Source organism: Haliotis rufescens, unplaced genomic scaffold (assembly GCF_023055435.1).
Source record: "Haliotis rufescens isolate VD_foot unplaced genomic scaffold, xgHalRufe1.0.p SCAF_2, whole genome shotgun sequence".
NCBI lineage: Eukaryota > Metazoa > Mollusca > Gastropoda > Lepetellida > Haliotidae > Haliotis > Haliotis rufescens.
In genome coordinates, this window is record NW_025963890.1 from 78,822,072 (window position 1) to 78,841,284 (window position 19,213).

Sequence of the window (19,213 nt, forward strand, 5' to 3'; positions counted from 1 at the left end):
CCTGGTTGGTCACATATGTTGAACCCCACTACTAAAACACACTTACCAAATTTCATTACATAGTTTTTACAATATGGCTGCTGGGGGAGCCATCTTGAAAATGAGATTTGAAACTCCAATTGGGGGCATCATTGGATGGATCAAGTAGATGAAGTTTCAGCTTCATTGGCCTCCTGGTTTGTTTCTGAGACGTTCAGGATGAATGATGGACACCAGACACCGGACCACCCATGGTGGGGAACAAAGACCTGACACACAGGACACCGGACACCGGACACCAGGCACCGGACCACCCATGGTGGGGAACAAAGACCTGGGACACAGGACACCAGACACCGGACACCGGACCACCCATGGTGGGGAACAAAGACCTGACACACAGGACACAGGACACCGGACACCAGACACCGGACCACCCATGGTGGGGAACAAAGACCTGACACACAGGACACAGGACACCGGACCACCCATGGTGGGGAACAAAGACCTGACACACAGGACAGGACACAACATCACTTGACTTTCAGTCAGGTGAGCTAAAAATGGAGCACTAGAATACTGGATAGCTGAGGATGTCTCTGGGTGTTTGTTGTTTAACACTGCACTTGGCAACATTCCAACTATATGATGGCAGCCTGGAAATCTTCCCCCGACTCCAGACAAACCAGAAGTACTCCATCAATCTTGTTACAACAAGTCTGTTTGAGAATAAGAGATTTTATTTCTGTATGTCACAATAAGTCACAATACTTTTTATACATTAAGGAAGAGCACCACACGTTCCCAGTCCAAAAAAATCCAGATTAGATTTTTTATCCCTCACACGAACAAAAGAAGCACAATACTGTTCCAATCTTCCTTCAGAGTTCACCGATTTGCTGATACTTAAGTTATCATGGACGAAAACTAGAACCAGTTGGTTAATTCACAATACATGTGTCTCAGTCAGGCAATAGGAGCCCATTTACATCTAAAACATGGAACCCCACATCATAAATTCAATCCTGTTTTGTGTTATACTTTACAAATGACAACTTTTCAAAAAAATAAATCTCGAAAAGTCAATCACATAAAATATTTTATTTTTAAGTCTGACAAAGTCATTGCGTTTAGTCAATCTGAACACTAAGAGGACAGGCCTTCTGTTTGACAACACAGGCTACAAATATATACAACAGCCGAAGCATCGGACAGCTCTACAACATCCCCCCCCTCCCCCCCACCCCCCCCCCCCCACCCCCACCATCACGATATCTAGAAGTAGTGCTGAGAAAACGGTGAAGAAAATACACCTCATACTGTCAGTTGCTGCAACCTCAAGAGACCTTAATGTTACAAAAATATTACAAACGAAGCTATCCTCTGTGTGAATTAGCCTTGGTTCTCAAACATTATGCATAAAAACATCCGAGTGGTTGTGCACATATACGATCGAAAGGCACAGTTAGAAAGAGACAGTATTGTACTCGGTGAAATATATTCTAAATTACAACAAACTAACTTAATGCTAAGATGTTTTTGATGAATATTGTTTACATTATTGTGAAAGCCCAGGTTAGGTAGTTAGTAGGTTAGTAACCATGGTAACCACTACAACTGTAACCATGGTAACTGCCTGTGCCACAAGCAACAAGTGAAGTGTAACCAAAATCACTAAAATACATTTTGCTTGAATACAAAATTTCAAAAATCCCCCATTGTATCAATAACCACAAAATCACATCAACAATTGATTGCCTCATAAAATACCCACAAACTATACCCACAAAAATACAATACCCCTCGCTTCACAGTTTAACATACATCATGGAAATCCAATTTCATAAGATCCGGGCAATTAAAACCTACATATGAACTAGAAATGAATAAAAACATTGTTTATATACTCGATAATAATCCCTTCTGCATCTCAAAGCAAGTTGAGGCCCGGTTCTATCATTGGACTGTGAAGGGAAACACAGAGTTTAGTTGGCTGTGTAGGGGGGTGGCATGTTGGGGTCGATGGGCATCTTGATGGCATCCTCATACTTGGGGGGAAGAAGCATCTGCTGCAATAAACACAACATCACAATTGAACCATTCAACCATGTACATCAGAACTGACTTCAAGATGAGGGATTTGTGTGACCTTGACATGGAGAGTAAAGCATGACTTAATGTGTCATAGATCAGAGTTTAATGAAATGTCACTGTAATCCTAAAGCTATCGGTACAATGGAAAAGCTTGTACAATCCTGAGTCTCTTACCTCTGTGTCTGGGTCCACGTTGTATTCACGGACCATGGTCCTTGAGGCATGTCGCATCTGCAGATACTTGTAGCAGGCCCACACCACGCCGATCAGGTACGCCTGAAACACAGCACATTGTTAGTTTTTCTGCACGATTTTCCTCAATGTATAAAATGTGAGTGTAAGGACCACTCCCAAACAAGTTGATCCAAGAATATTTGAAACATGTTTACAGCAGCTTAGTTGTTCTGATCAGCTAAGTTACAACAGAAGCCTGACAACCCGACTCATTTCGTTGTGTTAAATGACAAGCACCAAACCTGGTGCTCACAGGAGAGTAAAAACAGGAGGCCTGCAGACAGACAGCCAACACTGGCTACTCCATTCCAGTTTTACACATTTCCCACAAAATCACATTGGAACCTTAACTTCCGATCTGAGCTGCCGCCACAGGGTACAATTGACAGCAACTGAACCTGTTACTCAAGTACAACACAAGTCATTGTCAACATCATTGTGAAAAACTTTGCCTTGTAAGTTTGGAAAACATATTATCATGTCAGATGAAAAATAATCCCCCTGACAAAGTGACTAGATGTTCAAGATGTCAATACTGATACATGACAGTTTCCACATTTGTCTTGCTCACCTTGATGCAGAGAATGATGATGAAGATTGTGATGAAAACCAGCATCAGCCAGTCCGAGTTCATCTCCAACACACGGTCCATCCCAGGGAAGTTAGCCTGTTATCAACATATACCGACCATGATAACACAACTCAGTTACAACAGCATGGTTAGCCTGTTAATGTTATCAACATATATACGACCATGATAACACAATGCATTTACAACAGCACGGTTAGCTTGTTATCAATAGATGTCATGAAAAGAAGTCCATCTTTTACACAACAGAAGCAATGTAAAGTAACTTCTACGTCAGATACCAGTATATTACATTTATCCCACAGTATATTACATTTATCCCACAGTATATTACATTTATTCCACAGTATATTACATTTATCCCACAGTATACCGTATATGACCGCGTATAAGCCGAATTTTGAGGACCAGAAAAAAGATTCTGTAGAAAGGGGTCGGCTTATCCACGGGATACACTTTCATGATAGTATTTTTCAGATCGTGATCTGTCAGAAACATCGGCTGAATGACGGTCCGATAGATTACAACTTCCCGAAAGTTTGGAAGTTGCCACGACTAGAGCCATTATTCTTATAAATTATCAATAAAGTTATTATTATACACCAATGTTGTCATTATTAAAAAAATGTTATGCATGTTACTCCTTCCGATAATAAGTTTTCAATTGAATGTTCAAAGTTTATCGTTCTTCGTTAACTCCACAATCTTTACATGTAACAATATATGTAATTCACAGCTATAATATATAATCCCCAGATAAAATCGCCAATAGCTATTACGTACGTTTTGCAAAGTTCATAAATTGATAGTGAACAAGTGTCTACCTTTATTGAAAGCGGCAAATAAACAACTGTATCGGCAAGTTATTCCGTTCGCCATTTGCAAAAACATGTGATCAGCTGTTACCTGTGACGTCACGAACGGTGACCACTGTGATTGCTTCCTGTTGTTTAAAGCAACACGGTACACAAGGAAATGAGCATTGATAATAACGGGCCGATTGGTATTTGTCATGTTGTTTACACAAACATTTTCAAGTTGTGGGTGCTTAGCGATCGTGTTGGGAGTAGGGGCTTAATTCCTTTGTTTTCGAGAGATTAGTTTAATAAACTGGAGAAGCCTGTGAGTAAGTGATGGTCATTCAATGTGTTCATAGTATGATAGTTTATTTAATTCAATTGGATTAACATACAATAGTGGTGTAAAGGGGGTTATAAAAGTTGGTATATTTTTACAGACTGACATTTTCATCATGAGTTTTAAACAAAAACGCCATGCTTACGATGCTGAATTCAAACTGCGAGTCTTCGCGCCAGCTGATATATTTTCTCACGGGTTCATAATTGTATATACACCGATTCACAAAATGGCGCTTGGTTGTCGATGGCAACATAAAACGATCATTATGAGATTAAAAAAACCCACGAGAAACAGCTTCCCACATTATGAAAGTGGATGACTGGTTTGTTAAATCTTTTTTAGAAATAATAATGACTTTTTCAATATAATTACAATGTTTTTCATCTTATATTTTTGAATATTTGCGAGTACCGGCACATGTCTTGCAGTCTGACTTCGCAGTGTTTTTTGTCTTTCAATTCCTGATTCGGCTTATCTGCGGGTCATATCATTTTCTTTCGTATTTCAATGGTCAAATTAACACCTCGGCTTATCTACGGGGTCGGCTTATCCGCGGTCATATACGGTATTACATTTATCCCACAGTATATTACATTTATCCATTTATCCCACAGTATATTACATTTATCCCACAGTATATTACATTTATTCCACAGTATATTACATTTACCCTACAGTATATTTCATTTATCCCACAGTATATTACATTTATCCCACAGTATATTACATTTATTCCACAGTATATTACATTTATCCCACAGTATATTACATTTATCCCACAGTATATTACATTTATCCCACAGTATATTACATTTATCCCACAGTATGTCAACTCCATGTTAGGAAAGGGTGATGTAGCACATTCAAAGCCATGTTGTCCAACTAGTTATTGGTATTTGTTCACCAGCAGTACTGACCAGTCCTTGTTCTCTGATCCAGAACTTGATGTTGGGGGCGTAGGTGAAGTAGCCCACCACCGTGAGGCAATTGAGACAGAAGTCAAACACTTGCAGGCAGAAGAACGGCATCAGGTAGCCAGGCCGGGTCTGGAACATGTACAACAGCATAAACAACAGTCATGGGTCAGTGACAGTTCATGTACAACAGCTAAAATATAGGTTGTAGGTCTATGATGGTTTCATGTACCACAGCATAAACAAGTCTGTGACACACCCAACCGATCTCCCATACACACATGACCGATCTCCCATACACACCCGACCGATCTCCCATACACACCCAACCGATCAACCATACACACCTGACCGATCAACCATACACACCTGACCGATCAGCCATACACACCCGACCGATCAACCATACACACCCGACCGATCTCCCATACACACCCGACCGATCAGCCATACACACCCGACCGATCTCCCATACACACCCGACCAATCTCCCATACACACCCGACCGATCAGCCATACACACCCGACCGATCAGCCATACACACCCGACCGATCTCCCATACACACCAGACCAATCTCCCATACACACCCAACCGATCTCCCATACACACCCGACCGATCTCCCATACACACCCGACCGATCTCCCATACACACCCGACTGATCAGCCATACACACCATACACACCTGACCGATCAACCATACACACCTGACCGATCAACCATACACACCCGACCGATCTCCCATACACACCTGACCGATCAACCATACACACCCAACCGATCAGCCATACACACCTGACCGATCAGCCATACACACCTGACCGATCTCCCATACACACCCGACCGATCAGCCATACACACCTGACTGATCTCCCACACACACACGACCGATCAGCCATACACACCCTACCGATCAGCCATACACACCTGACCGATCAACCATACACACCCGACCGATCAGCCATACACACCTGACTGATCTCCCACACACACACGACCGATCAGCCATACACACCCTACCGATCAGCCATACACACCCGACCGATCAACCATACACACCCGACCGATCAGCCATACACACCTGACCGATCAACCATACACACCCAACTGATCTCCCATACACAACCGACCGATCAGCCATACACACCTGACCGATCAGCCATACACACCCGACCGATCAGCCATACACACCCGACCGATCTCCCATACACACCCGACCTATCAGCCATACACACGCGACCGATCAGCCATACACACCTGACCGATCAACCATACACACACGACCGATCAGCCATACACACCCGACCGATCAGCCATACACACCTGACCGATCAACCATACACACCCGACCGATCAGCCATACACACCTGACCGATCAACCATACACACCCGACCGATCAGCAATACACACCTGACCGATCAACCATACACACCCAACTGATCTCCCATACACACACGACTGATCAACCATACACACCTGACCGATCAGCCATACACACACGACCGATCAGCCATACACACACGACCGATCAACCATACACACCCAACTGATCTCCCATACACACACGACTGATCAGCCATACACACACGACCGATCTCCCATACACACACGACTGATCTCCCATACACACCTGACCGATCTCCCATACACACCCGACCGATCAGCCATACACATTTGACCGATCAACCATACACACCTGACCGATCAACCATACACACCTGACCGATCAACCATACACACCTGACCGATCAACCATACACACCTGACTGATCTACCATACACACCCAACTGATCTCCCATACACACCCGAACGATCAGCCATACACACCTGACTGATCTCCCACACACACACGACCGATCAACCATACACACCTGACTGATCTCCCATACACACCTGACTGATCTCCCATACACACCTGACTGATCTCCCATACACACCTGACCGATCTCCCATACACACCTGACTGATCTCCCATACACACCTGACTGATCTCCCATACACACCTGACTGATCTCCCATACACACCTGACTGATCTGCCATACACACCTGACCGATCAACCATACACACCCAACTGATCTCCCATACACAACCGACCGATCAGCCATACACACCTGACCGATCAGCCATACACACCCGACCGATCAGCCATACACACCCGACCGATCTCCCATACACACCCGACCTATCAGCCATACACACGCGACCGATCAGCCATACACACCTGACCGATCAACCATACACACACGACCGATCAGCCATACACACCCGACCGATCAGCCATACACACCTGACCGATCAACCATACACACCCGACCGATCAGCCATACACACCTGACCGATCAACCATACACACCCGACCGATCAGCAATACACACCTGACCGATCAACCATACACACCCAACTGATCTCCCATACACACACGACTGATCAACCATACACACCTGACCGATCAGCCATACACACACGACCGATCAGCCATACACACACGACCGATCAACCATACACACCCAACTGATCTCCCATACACACACGACTGATCAGCCATACACACACGACCGATCTCCCATACACACACGACTGATCTCCCATACACACCTGACCGATCTCCCATACACACCCGACCGATCAGCCATACACACCTGACCGATCAACCATACACACCCGACCGATCAACCATACACACCTGACCGATCAACCATACACACCTGACCGATCAACCATACACACCTGACTGATCTCCCATACACACCTGACCGATCTCCCATACACACCCGAACGATCAGCCATACACACCTGACTGATCTCCCACACACACACGACCGATCAACCATACACACCTGACTGATCTCCCATACACACCTGACTGATCTCCCATACACACCTGACTGATCTCCCATACACACCTGACCGATCTCCCATACACACCTGACTGATCTCCCATACACACCTGACTGATCTCCCATACACACCTGACTGATCTCCCATACACACCTGACTGATCTCCCATACACACCTGACTGATCTCCCATACACACCCTACCGATCAACCATACACACACGACCGATCAACCATACACACACGACCGATCTCCCATACACACCTGACTGATCTCCCATACACACCTGACTGATCTCCCATACACACCTGACCGATCAACCATACACACACGACCGATCAACCATACACACCCGACCGATCAACCATACACACCCGAACGATCAGCCATACACACCTGACCGATCTCCCATACACACCCGACCGATCAACCATACACACACGACCGATCAACCATACACACCCGACCGATCAACCATACACACCCGAACGATCAGCCATACACACCTGACCGATCAACCATACACACACGACCGATCTCCCATACACACCCGACCGATCAACCATACACACCCGACCGATCAACCATACACACACGACCGATCAGCCATACACACCTGACCGATCAACCATACACACCCGACCGATCAACCATACACACACGACCGATCAGCCATACACACCCTACTGATCAGCCATACACACCTGACCGATCAACCATACACACCCGAACGATCAGCCATACACACCTGACCGATCAACCATACACACACGACCGATCTCCCATACACACCCGACCGATCAACCATACACACACGACCGATCAACCATACACACACGACCGATCAGCCATACACACCTGACCGATCAACCATACACACCCGACCGATCAACCATACACACACGACCGATCAGCCATACACACCCTACTGATCAGCCATACACACCTGACCGATCAACCATACACACCCGACCGATCAGCCATACACACCTGACCGATCAACCATACACACCCAACTGATCTCCCATACACACCCGACCGATCAGCCATACACACCCTACCGATCAGCCATACACACCTGACCGATCAGCCATACACACCCGACCGATCAGCCATACACACCCGACCGATCTCCCATACACACCCGACCGATCAGCCATACACACCCGACCGATCAGCCATACACACCTGACCGATCAACCATACACACCTGACCGATCAGCCATACACACCCGACCGATCAGCCATACACACCCGACCGATCAACCATACACACCCGACCGATCAGCCATACACACCTGACCGATCAACCATACACACCCGACCGATCAGCCATACACACCTGACCGATCAACCATACACACCCGACTGATCTCCCATACACACACGACTGATCAACCATACACACCTGACCGATCAGCCATACACACACGACCAATCAGCCATACACACACGACCGATCAACCATACACACCCAACTGATCTCCCATACACACACGACTGATCAGCCATACACACACGACCGATCTCCCATACACACACGACTGATCAGCCATACACACACGACCGATCAAGAATACACCCAGTATTGTGTGGCAGTGTTGTATTTATTTGTGTACATTCTGTGTTCTACATATATTGTAAGTTTTGTAATGAAATGATGTTTATACGTTTTACTGTTGCATTAAATTGAATAAACCTGTACAGCTGCTGTACTCTACAGCACTGCTTTCAGCAGAATAATGACTTATCTGTGTGTGGAGTTTTCTTTTAGTCAGCTCATGCTAGTCGTGTTGGGGGCTGACGGCTTGGGTCACTCCAGTACTGGGGTCCGTGAAGTCAGCTTATGCCTGATTGGCCTTGTTTGAAATATTTCCTCAACACTCTACATTGAACCAGCACACCAGCCACTACACACCTTGACTATCCACATTTGCTCTGTGTCATATTTCATCACTGAGATCATCCTTAAAGGTCAGTAATGTGTTTCATATATATATCGTTATTGCATACTTGAACTTATTTGTATGATCAGTCATAGTGTTACAAAGTTTTAATATTTATCTAAATGAGTCAATAAATAGTAATATAATTGCAGCCATTTATATATTTAACTAGGTCAGCAAGTTCTAACTAGATCAGTAGATTAAGGCATACAGAAATCCAGCACTATATACCTTCATTTAAGAATGAGTAAGGGAGTGCATAGTTACTTACCATGTATGTGTTTGTTTCTAACTATGTTTTATGTACAATGCGAAGCGCTCATAGGTATGTTATGAGTAAGACGTAATTCATGTTTACTAACACACACACAGGTAAATGGTTTCAAAGCTTGTACAGTTGAATGACATCCTTAAAAAGGCTGTGCAAAATTGACATCTCATATAACAACCAATACTCCATCCCTGAATGTATTTGGGTGACGCTGGGAAGGAAATATTTCATTGCATGTGGATGTGATGTACGCCCACAGATTGATGCATGTGTATAGTGGTTCTGAAGTATATGTTTCAGGGCTTATTCTGACTGTCCCCAGCAAATACTCAGTACAAACAACACCCGCGCTATTTCTGAAAAAAATTATAATTGGATGACCTTGAAGGTCAGTATGAAAGAGGGCATCAAAAAAGTTTGTGTAGAGGGAGACTTGGATATTTATGAATGTAATCTGATGAAAATGATCAACTTAAAGATCACTAGAGAACAAATTAGCACTTATGATTGGAATTGGATGAAACTAAATATAGATGATGTCCCTGGTTGGTGTTGAAAGTCAAGGTCACGGAAAGCTTACCCTTACGACTCCATAGATGAGAGCAACGGTGATCATGAGGTAGGCCACTGTCAGGGCATAGCCAACACACAGGTCCTCTGAAACACACAAACAAATGTTTGTCATCTTGGAGATATACAGTCAGCATTGAACACAGTCTGCCGTCAGTTCAATCAGACTAAACATGAATACTGTAGCGCAGACATGACATATATACTGTAGTGCAGACATGACATGAATACTGTAGTGCAGACATGACATGAATACTGTAGTGCAGACATGACATATATACTGTAGTGCAGACATGACATGAATACTGTAGTGCAGGCATGACATATATACTGTAGTGCAGACATGACATATATACTGTAGTGCAGACATGACATGAATACTGTAGTGCAGGCATGACATATATACTGTAGTGCAGACATGACATGAATACTGTAGTGCAGGCATGACATATATACTGTAGTGCAGACATGACATGAATACTGTAGTGAAGACATGACATATATACTGTAGTGCAGACATGACATGAATACTGTAGTGCAGACATGACATGAATACTGTAGTGCAGACATGACATGAATACTGTAGTGCAGACATGACATGAATACTGTAGTGCAGGCATGACATGAATACTGTAGTGCAGGCATGACATGAATACTGTAGTGCAGACATGACATGAATACTGTAGTGCAGACATGACATGAATACTGTATGCAGGCATGACATATATACTGTAGTGCAGGCATGACATGAATACTGTAGTGCAGACATGACATATATACTGTAGTGCAGACATGACATGAATACTGTAGTGCAGACATGACATGAATACTGTAGTGCAGACATGAATACTGTAGTGCAGGCATGACATATATACTGTAGTGCAGGCATGACATGAATACTGTAGTGCAGACATGACATGAATACTGTAGTGCAGACATGACATGAATACTGTAGTGCAGACATGACATGAATACTGTAGGGCAGACATGACATGAATACTGTAGTGCAGACATGACATGAATACTGTAGTGCAGACATGACATGAATACTGTAGTGCAGACATGACATGAATACTGTAGTGTAGACATGACATGAATACTGTAGTGTAGACATGACATGAATACTGTAGTGCAGACATGACATGAATACTGTAGTGTAGACATGACATGAATACTGTAGTGCAGACATGACATGAATACTGTAGTGCAGACATGAATACTGTAGTGCAGACATGACATGAATACTGTAGTGCAGACATGACATATATACTGTAGTGCAGACATGACATGAATACTGTAGTGCAGACATGACATATATACTGAAGCGCAGACATGACATGAATACTGTAGTGCAGACATGACATGAATACTGTAGTGCAGACATGACATGAATACTGTAGTGTAGACATGACATGAATACTGTAGTGCAGACAAGACATGAATACTGTAGTGCATACATGACATGAATACTGTAGTGCAGACATGACATGAATACTGTAGTGCAGACATGACATATATACTGTAGTGCAGACATGACATGAATACTGTAGTGCAGACATGACATGAATACTGTAGTGTAGACATGACATGAATACTGTAGTGCAGACATGACATGAATACTGTAGTGTAGACATGACATGAATACTGTAGTGCAGGCATGACATGAATACTGTAGTGCAGGCATGACATGAATACTGTAGTGCAGACATGACATGAATACTGTAGTGCAGACATGACATGAATACTGTAGTGCAGACATGACATGAATACTGTAGTGAAGACATGACATGAATACTGTAGGGCAGACATGACATATATACTGTAGTGCAGACATGACATATATACTGTAGTGCAGGCATGACATGAATATTGTAGTGTAGACATGACATGAATACTGTAGTGCAGACATGACATGAATACTGTAGTGCAGACATGACATGAATACTGTAGGGCAGACATGACATATATACTGTAGTGCAGACATGACATATATACTGTAGTGCAGGCATGACATGAATATTGTAGTGTAGACATGACATGAATACTGTAGTGCAGACATGACATGAATACTGTAGTGCAGATTGTTACTCTTATTTTGACATTTAAATTTTTTGGTATATTAATCTTTTATTCAAAGAAATTCATTCAGTTCAGCTTGGTATTGAAATATTTAACTTTTATTCTTTTTTACTACATTTTTGTTTTTTTCTTGTTAAAAAAAATCCATGTCAGAATGCCCAGGGTATCTTCCTGATATTAAAGTTACTTCCTGTCATTCAATACTGCATGTTCTCTCAAGACAGACATGTTGAAAGGATTTAAAAGGAAATCATTGAAGATTTAAAGAAATCGAAAAGGATTTAGTATGGAGTGGAAAGTCCACTGTATTTGTAAGTTTTTATTTTGTAATATATGAGATATATTTATTTCAAAATTTGTTATTTTATCATAAAATTTCACTATTTATAAAACGTAAACAAATTATGTTTGGTTATATAAAGGTACAAACAATAATATTTTTGGTATAAATTTAAGTCTAAGTTAAAGGTGCATACTCACTAATACATTGATAATTTAAAGGTAAATATATTGTTTGTTAAATTTTGTTTTGTTGTTGTTTTGTTTGTTTAATTATTTTACTTATGAGTGTTATTGTTTATTTATTTTAGCTTGTACCAGTTTAATAAACTATTTACCACCCATTCAGATCACACTTCACTGAAACATAACTGAAAACATAAGGTAAATCATAACATAGGTAGACTTGGGGGGTGTCACAGTTGTTGATCAAAACCTTCATCATGGATATAGTCACATTTTGCAAATACATAGACATATACATACTCAGCTTCACACCTAAAACATTAACATATGGGTGGGGGGAGAAGAGAGATAATTGTTAATATAGCATTGTACAGGGCTGGGTATGATTGACACTTTTCCTCACTGATGCTATCTTTCCCATGCTTATTCTTGTTTATTAATATTATCACTTCCAGCTACTGCGCATCAGCTGTATGTACCCACATAACAATTATCATCTCCCATGATCCATAGAAATTGCAAATCTTAACACATTTCTACGTTAGTCTGTCAGCAGGAAAAAAAAGTGAACCTTTGGTGAGTGATTTCTTCACAAAGGATGGGTATGTCTGGAAGCCCTGGTCTCTGCCAGTCTCAGCAACAATGATGCCATCCGTCTCCTGGGTGAGGCCCTGTTTGGGTTGCAGAATGTCGGGATGGAAGGACACCAGAATCAGCATCCCTATGAGGAACAGCTGCATCAACTACAAGAGAGTGCATGACACTTGAGCATGATGGCCCTAATAATACCGGCATTACTTGACAACTGCACAATTGGTGAACTGCTGAAAGTTTGTATCACGGCATGTAACATGACTTGTTTATTCACGATCCAGACAAACTGCTGACTCTATATATCTGTTACATCCTCGCAGACCTAGCCAGATGTAGTAGCATGTACCAAACATTCTATCACTTACCAACATTAAAATTTCCCCAACTTTCTGACACTGTTGACATTCATTATCACTTCCAATATCTAGAGTTATCTCTCTTTGTCCATAAGCGCTTGTTGCTAACACTGCTTAGCGATGGGTAAGGCCATTTTGTAAGGCCATTTTGGATGGTTCAACATCTAAATATACTATTTAATACTGCAGCCCATGATGCCCAGCCTTCAGTAAGTTTAGATTGTGTCTGGAGCAAGAAGGGAAGACATGTACTTTGTGGATCTCTGCCCTTGATGGTTAGTACCAATGAATGCAGGCAATGCTTCAATGGAAAATATTGAAATGGTGGTAAAACCCCTTTAGACCCACTTTACAACTTGTGTCCATCTCTTTCATAACAATAATTGATCATTTCCAACAGAACCTATACATATAGCTGGGATGGGGATGGTAGTCATGGTAATGTACATTCCACCACACTCACCATGTTGAGGAGTACTGCAGTTACATCACTACAGGTTGCCGTAATCCTGTACGCCTCGCACACGCAAAATTCAGTAATTTCATACACAGTTAAGTATGTAATCTTGTACATGGAAAACAATGTCATACAGTTTTATATAAGGCAATTTTAATGGCAACACATTCACATGGGTGCGGCAACACATTGGTTACACTTGTGTGAGGTGTTCACTTGAAAATGAGGACACAGGATATCATAAACTATGAATAAAGATAAAATTTGGGTAATCTTGTATGTGTAACAATTGTATATGAAATACAGATAAAAGTTCTGTAGTAATACTACGGAGATCAGTATTAATCCTTGTTGAACTGTTTCATACTGTATGCAACAGTTCAACAAGGATTACTACCGATCGCCGTTACCAGCATCGCCAGCGAATTTCTTTCACCCTCCTCCAGTCTTTGCGTTGACCAAGTCTACATTTGGGTCACCGCCACTACCAGCGAATTAAAGGGCCTCTGCACCTACTTCGAGGTGACCTAGATCCAAAGACTTGGAAGATCTCTCCCTGATCAATGTTTGGTGTTGCAGTCCGAACCAATGACAACTTTGAGGCATGGCACTATCGCCTAAACCAGAGAGCTGGCCGTAAAAACCTCCCATTCTACACATTAGTGCCTTTCCTGAAAGAAGAAGCAGACCTCATCCCGCTGCAGATGTGACTTCTCGCAGATGGGCTGCTGGAGAGACGAGTCTCCAAGAAGCCAAAGGAGCGGCAAGAAGTTCTAGGAACATGATGAACTCTGGGACTAGTACGAACGGCACAACCATAGTAACATCACAACTTACCAGTTGTTTTAAAGTGTCGCCAACTAAGTTGAATGGTGAAACTGAACTTGTCAGGTGAAAGCGTGAACTATCGAGTGAAACTGAGAAAGTGCTCAGACATACATGAGAAAGTATTTTTAAGAATGAACACACATTTCAAGTACCAATCTTACCCTTTGTTGCTTGTTATTTATAGATTTATATACAAGGGATGTAACTCTGAAGAGAATGCGTGAATGTCGCTTTAAAATGATAATTCGTCAATCTAAGAAGTAGAGTCATGAACAGATATATTAGATGAAAAGATGAAATTACTTTCGGTGAGACCGTATTGTCAGTGGTTCATATTGGGAAAGGGAGCTCACTCTAATTTCAAACAATAGCTATCTCTGTTGTTTTCATATTTGCGAGAAATTGCGTCACCCACGCTGTACGTTGTTGGTCCAGCTATTAAATGCCCAGGTTATCCCTGAGGTAAAACATGTTCTTAATTAAATGTTTGAATGCATTATGTATTTATGTTTCCATCCGCACATCTTCTAAGATTGGTTTAGTGCTGATAACCATTTTCTAAAATGTGGGCCCACATTGTTCCCGTCTAATAGTGATCGAAACAAGTGGGCCCACATTTGTAAATCACTGTGCTTCATTGGGTTGACTAAGTCATTTAGGCTAGTGGGCTCACATTTGTCCTTACTTTGCATGGGTATGTGACATTATATATTATTCTCGTTTTGTAATATTGATGGGAAATATCTTTATAAATTATTTAGTGTGATGTTAATTCCACGAAAGGCACACAAAGTCTTTGAAGTTTGAATAACATCATCATAGCTGACCACACAAAAATAGTTACAAAGCAAGAAACTTAGATCTACCTCAAATTAAATTTACCACTCATTCTACTTTTTCCAGTATAATACACCAATCTAATCGTAAGTTTTGGTGACGATATAAGCCTGAAAATATGTCCACACTTGAATTGATCTTGGACATGATACAAGCCTCAAACCTTTCCGAGAACTTGTTCCATTAAAGGAATAACTCATGACTATTAATGACCACACGACCTAGTTTGGTGATGTTCATAGAAGTGTGTTCTGCTGTATTGTCATCGCATTTATATATTCTAATCCAATTATAAGTCATAATACTTATTTTAAATAGACAAAATAGCAGTTCGTAATGCAGGTTTATTTACGTAGTACATATTCTCAACAACAAGTGCGCTTAGTTTCGAATGTGGGCCCACCTTGAACTTTCGATTAGGCAAACTGAGTTAGCTGCCTTCTCGAACCAACGATAATGCGGTTTCGCCTTACTTTCTTTTATCTTATGTTCGAGAATACATAGATCTACAGCCTCCTACAACCAGAGATGGCAGCTGGATCCAACAGTCCAGATATGGCCTGTCATCATAACAAGCCTATAGGTCATGTCTTGACAGTTGGACCCCGTGACTGCATGTCGCTGTTCGCTTATGAGGGAAGAAAGGTCATAGGTGTTAATCACCTCTAAGTAAAAGCCAGGATCACAGGTTGTATATACTTCTAAGGATAAACCAAGGCACAAAATCAACTCAGGGAGAATCTGGGAATTCGAATCCACAATCAGCAGATCCTTTAACAGTTAAGAATTAAACACGAAACTCTACACAGAGAGTGAGTGAGTGTAGGACAGTGACCCTAGTTAGATGTGTGTCATGTCCATGATACCCATGGAGAAACATAACAAGTCACAACAAAACAATGACAAACTGATTGTTAGTACTTTCAGCGTAGACCACAAGCCCCCGAAGCAAGATAGTCATATTACTGAAACACCGGACCCATATATATATATCCAGGGACCCGTGATGTAGACCTGCCGGAAGCAACATCTTGTTCGATGGTTTCATGTCATTAGTCCATTAGATCCAATCGACGTTACAATTTACACAACCCACAATTATTGTCAAATATAAATATTAAATACCACCGTAACAGTGGGGCCTATCAGTGAACTTGGAACGGATATCTAGAGGTTAGAGGCGGCATGTTATCTATCAAAAACGCAACACGGATATAGGCTTTTGTTGATGGTTACATTAGGTAAGTCATTACACAAAACGAAACGAGAAAACTGACCAAGTTCCACAAGCCAAGGAGAATGGTACCAGTCTTGACATGGCAGCAGATACAACAGCGATACGACTGGGGATCGCTTTGGTCAAACTTGAGTCGCATCATTGAGAAGTATAGGTGTGAAAACAAGTTTGTTTTCACGCACAGCTGACAACGTATTTCACTTTTACAGTTAATGGCGGCACTTCCTGTTTCTAGATATAGATATCTCTACGCGACATAGAAATAGTCCCAATATCAATTGTGTTTGTACGCGAACAGTATCACTTAAGATTCGTCATTGACATATTTTTACAGATATGCAAATGTTGACATTATAATCACTGTAGTTGTGGCAACGAAATAAAATACACTGCCTTGCGGAATATTTTCTAAATATAGTGTGCAATGCGGTCCCACACGGCATAATGAGAAAACTGACTGAATGCATCACTTGAGCCCATATACACAGTACTAGTGTCGCTTATTTGTGTCTCTATTGCGTCATACACGTCATACAACATGTACTAGTCTTTATAAAGGTCGCTGAATGGTTGAATAGATAGATACATAAATATTGTCATTACACATCCACATCACGAGGTTGGTTTGAAGGAAGCTGACAATATGATCGAGGTACAATGACACGCCATTTCTGACGGGCAAAGCAGACCGTGCAACCATTTACAACACTGAAACAAAACGTGAAATACACAAATAATTGCAATGCACCATGCTAATATTTTAATTTCGTTTGTTAGTTGTTTAACGAGGCACTCTGCAATATTCCAGCTATATGACCGCGTTTTTTTTATATAATCGAGTCGGGATCAGACAATCCAGTGATTGACATCATAAGCATCGAATCAAGCACATTGGGATACAATGACATGCATCAACAAATCTCAGCGAGTCTGACCTCCCGATGCCGTTTGTTGCCTCTAACGACGAGCAGAAGTCGCCTTATTTGTGTTGTATTACTACATCGATGGAGGAAATAAAACAGTATAACTGGTTTCAAGCGCCAGAATAGTTTCCGATGCAAAAGGGACACGAGTACCCTGATTCCTCGATTAAAACGCCGGATATCGATTTTTGTGCAAGGAGCTTGCCCTGTTATTATGTTTGCGATTAAAAGCCACACATGCTTTGGATGGAAAGGTCAAAGGTTGTAAAAGTGAACAACTTGTGTGAAATCATGCAATGGAGTTGAATCTAGGATTCGAACCCGCGACCGGATCTCTTCACTGCCGAGCGACGGAATCCGACACACTATCACTATGAAGTGAAAAGGGGCGTTCAGTAAATTATCCAATTCAACAACAAAAAATAGCAGAAAATCGTTGGACTAGTTCTGCATACGTATACTTAGTAGGTCTGACAGAAATGCCTGACACATCAGTTCACAAGAAATATTTAAAGATAGAACGTTGAACATGGCCTAGGAACCATGCAAAATCGAACTGTGGCCTCTCACCGGGACGCTATAGCTGTTCATATTTGTTTATAGACGGTTATTTATGAAAAGGGTATTAAAGTGTCGTACAAACGCTTTAGCATATATTTGGTTATTATGTAAATCTGGAAATCATGTATATTCATGTTCGATCCCGGGCCGCGTCACTTTAAAGACGTTGAAAGATGGTACTTTTTGTTACCTTGTCTGGCGCTCGACATTGAGGGGCTAAAACATGGAATGGTCGGCTCGGAGTCAGTATAATGTGTCTGAGTGGGGTATTCATGTTAAACTGCGGCATGGTATCTC

General features: G+C 42.0%; 1 protein-coding gene across 2 annotated transcripts; it reads right to left on the reverse strand.

Moving 5' to 3' along the window:
- Window positions 1-1,526: 1,526 nt before the first annotated feature.
- Window positions 1,527-17,676, reverse strand: LOC124125949 (lysosomal-associated transmembrane protein 4A-like). Of its 2 annotated transcripts, none has more exons than XM_046489360.2 (7): window positions 17,473-17,676; window positions 13,695-13,866; window positions 10,590-10,666; window positions 4,954-5,082; window positions 2,879-2,974; window positions 2,248-2,349; window positions 1,527-2,045 (listed from the first exon to the last, which is right to left on the reverse strand). In XM_046489360.2, exons 1-7 carry the CDS (start codon window positions 17,572-17,574, stop codon window positions 1,965-1,967), a joined length of 759 nt encoding a protein of 252 aa, XP_046345316.1. In that variant the 5' UTR covers window positions 17,575-17,676; the 3' UTR covers window positions 1,527-1,964. The 2 variants fall into 2 exon arrangements, with proteins under 2 accessions (XP_046345316.1, XP_046345315.1); XM_046489359.2 differs by having other exon boundaries at window positions 1,527-2,048; window positions 17,473-17,673.
- Window positions 17,677-19,213: the final 1,537 nt, after the last annotated feature.

What these genes read in the sequence shown, in the direction of transcription:
- LOC124125949 (XM_046489359.2), bottom strand. Translation starts at nt 17,574, where the DNA reads ATGATGCGACTCAAGTTTGACCAAAGCGATCCCCAGTCGTATCGCTGT. An exon ending in TCATCTATGGAGTCGTAAGG is followed by an intron (nt 5,083 to 10,589) that starts GTAAGCTTTCCG and finishes TACATGTTCCAG; the next exon opens with ACCCGGCCTGGCTACCTGAT. An exon ending in ACGTGGACCCAGACACAGAG is followed by an intron (nt 2,049 to 2,247) that starts GTAAGAGACTCA and finishes TGTTTATTGCAG; the next exon opens with CAGATGCTTCTTCCCCCCAA.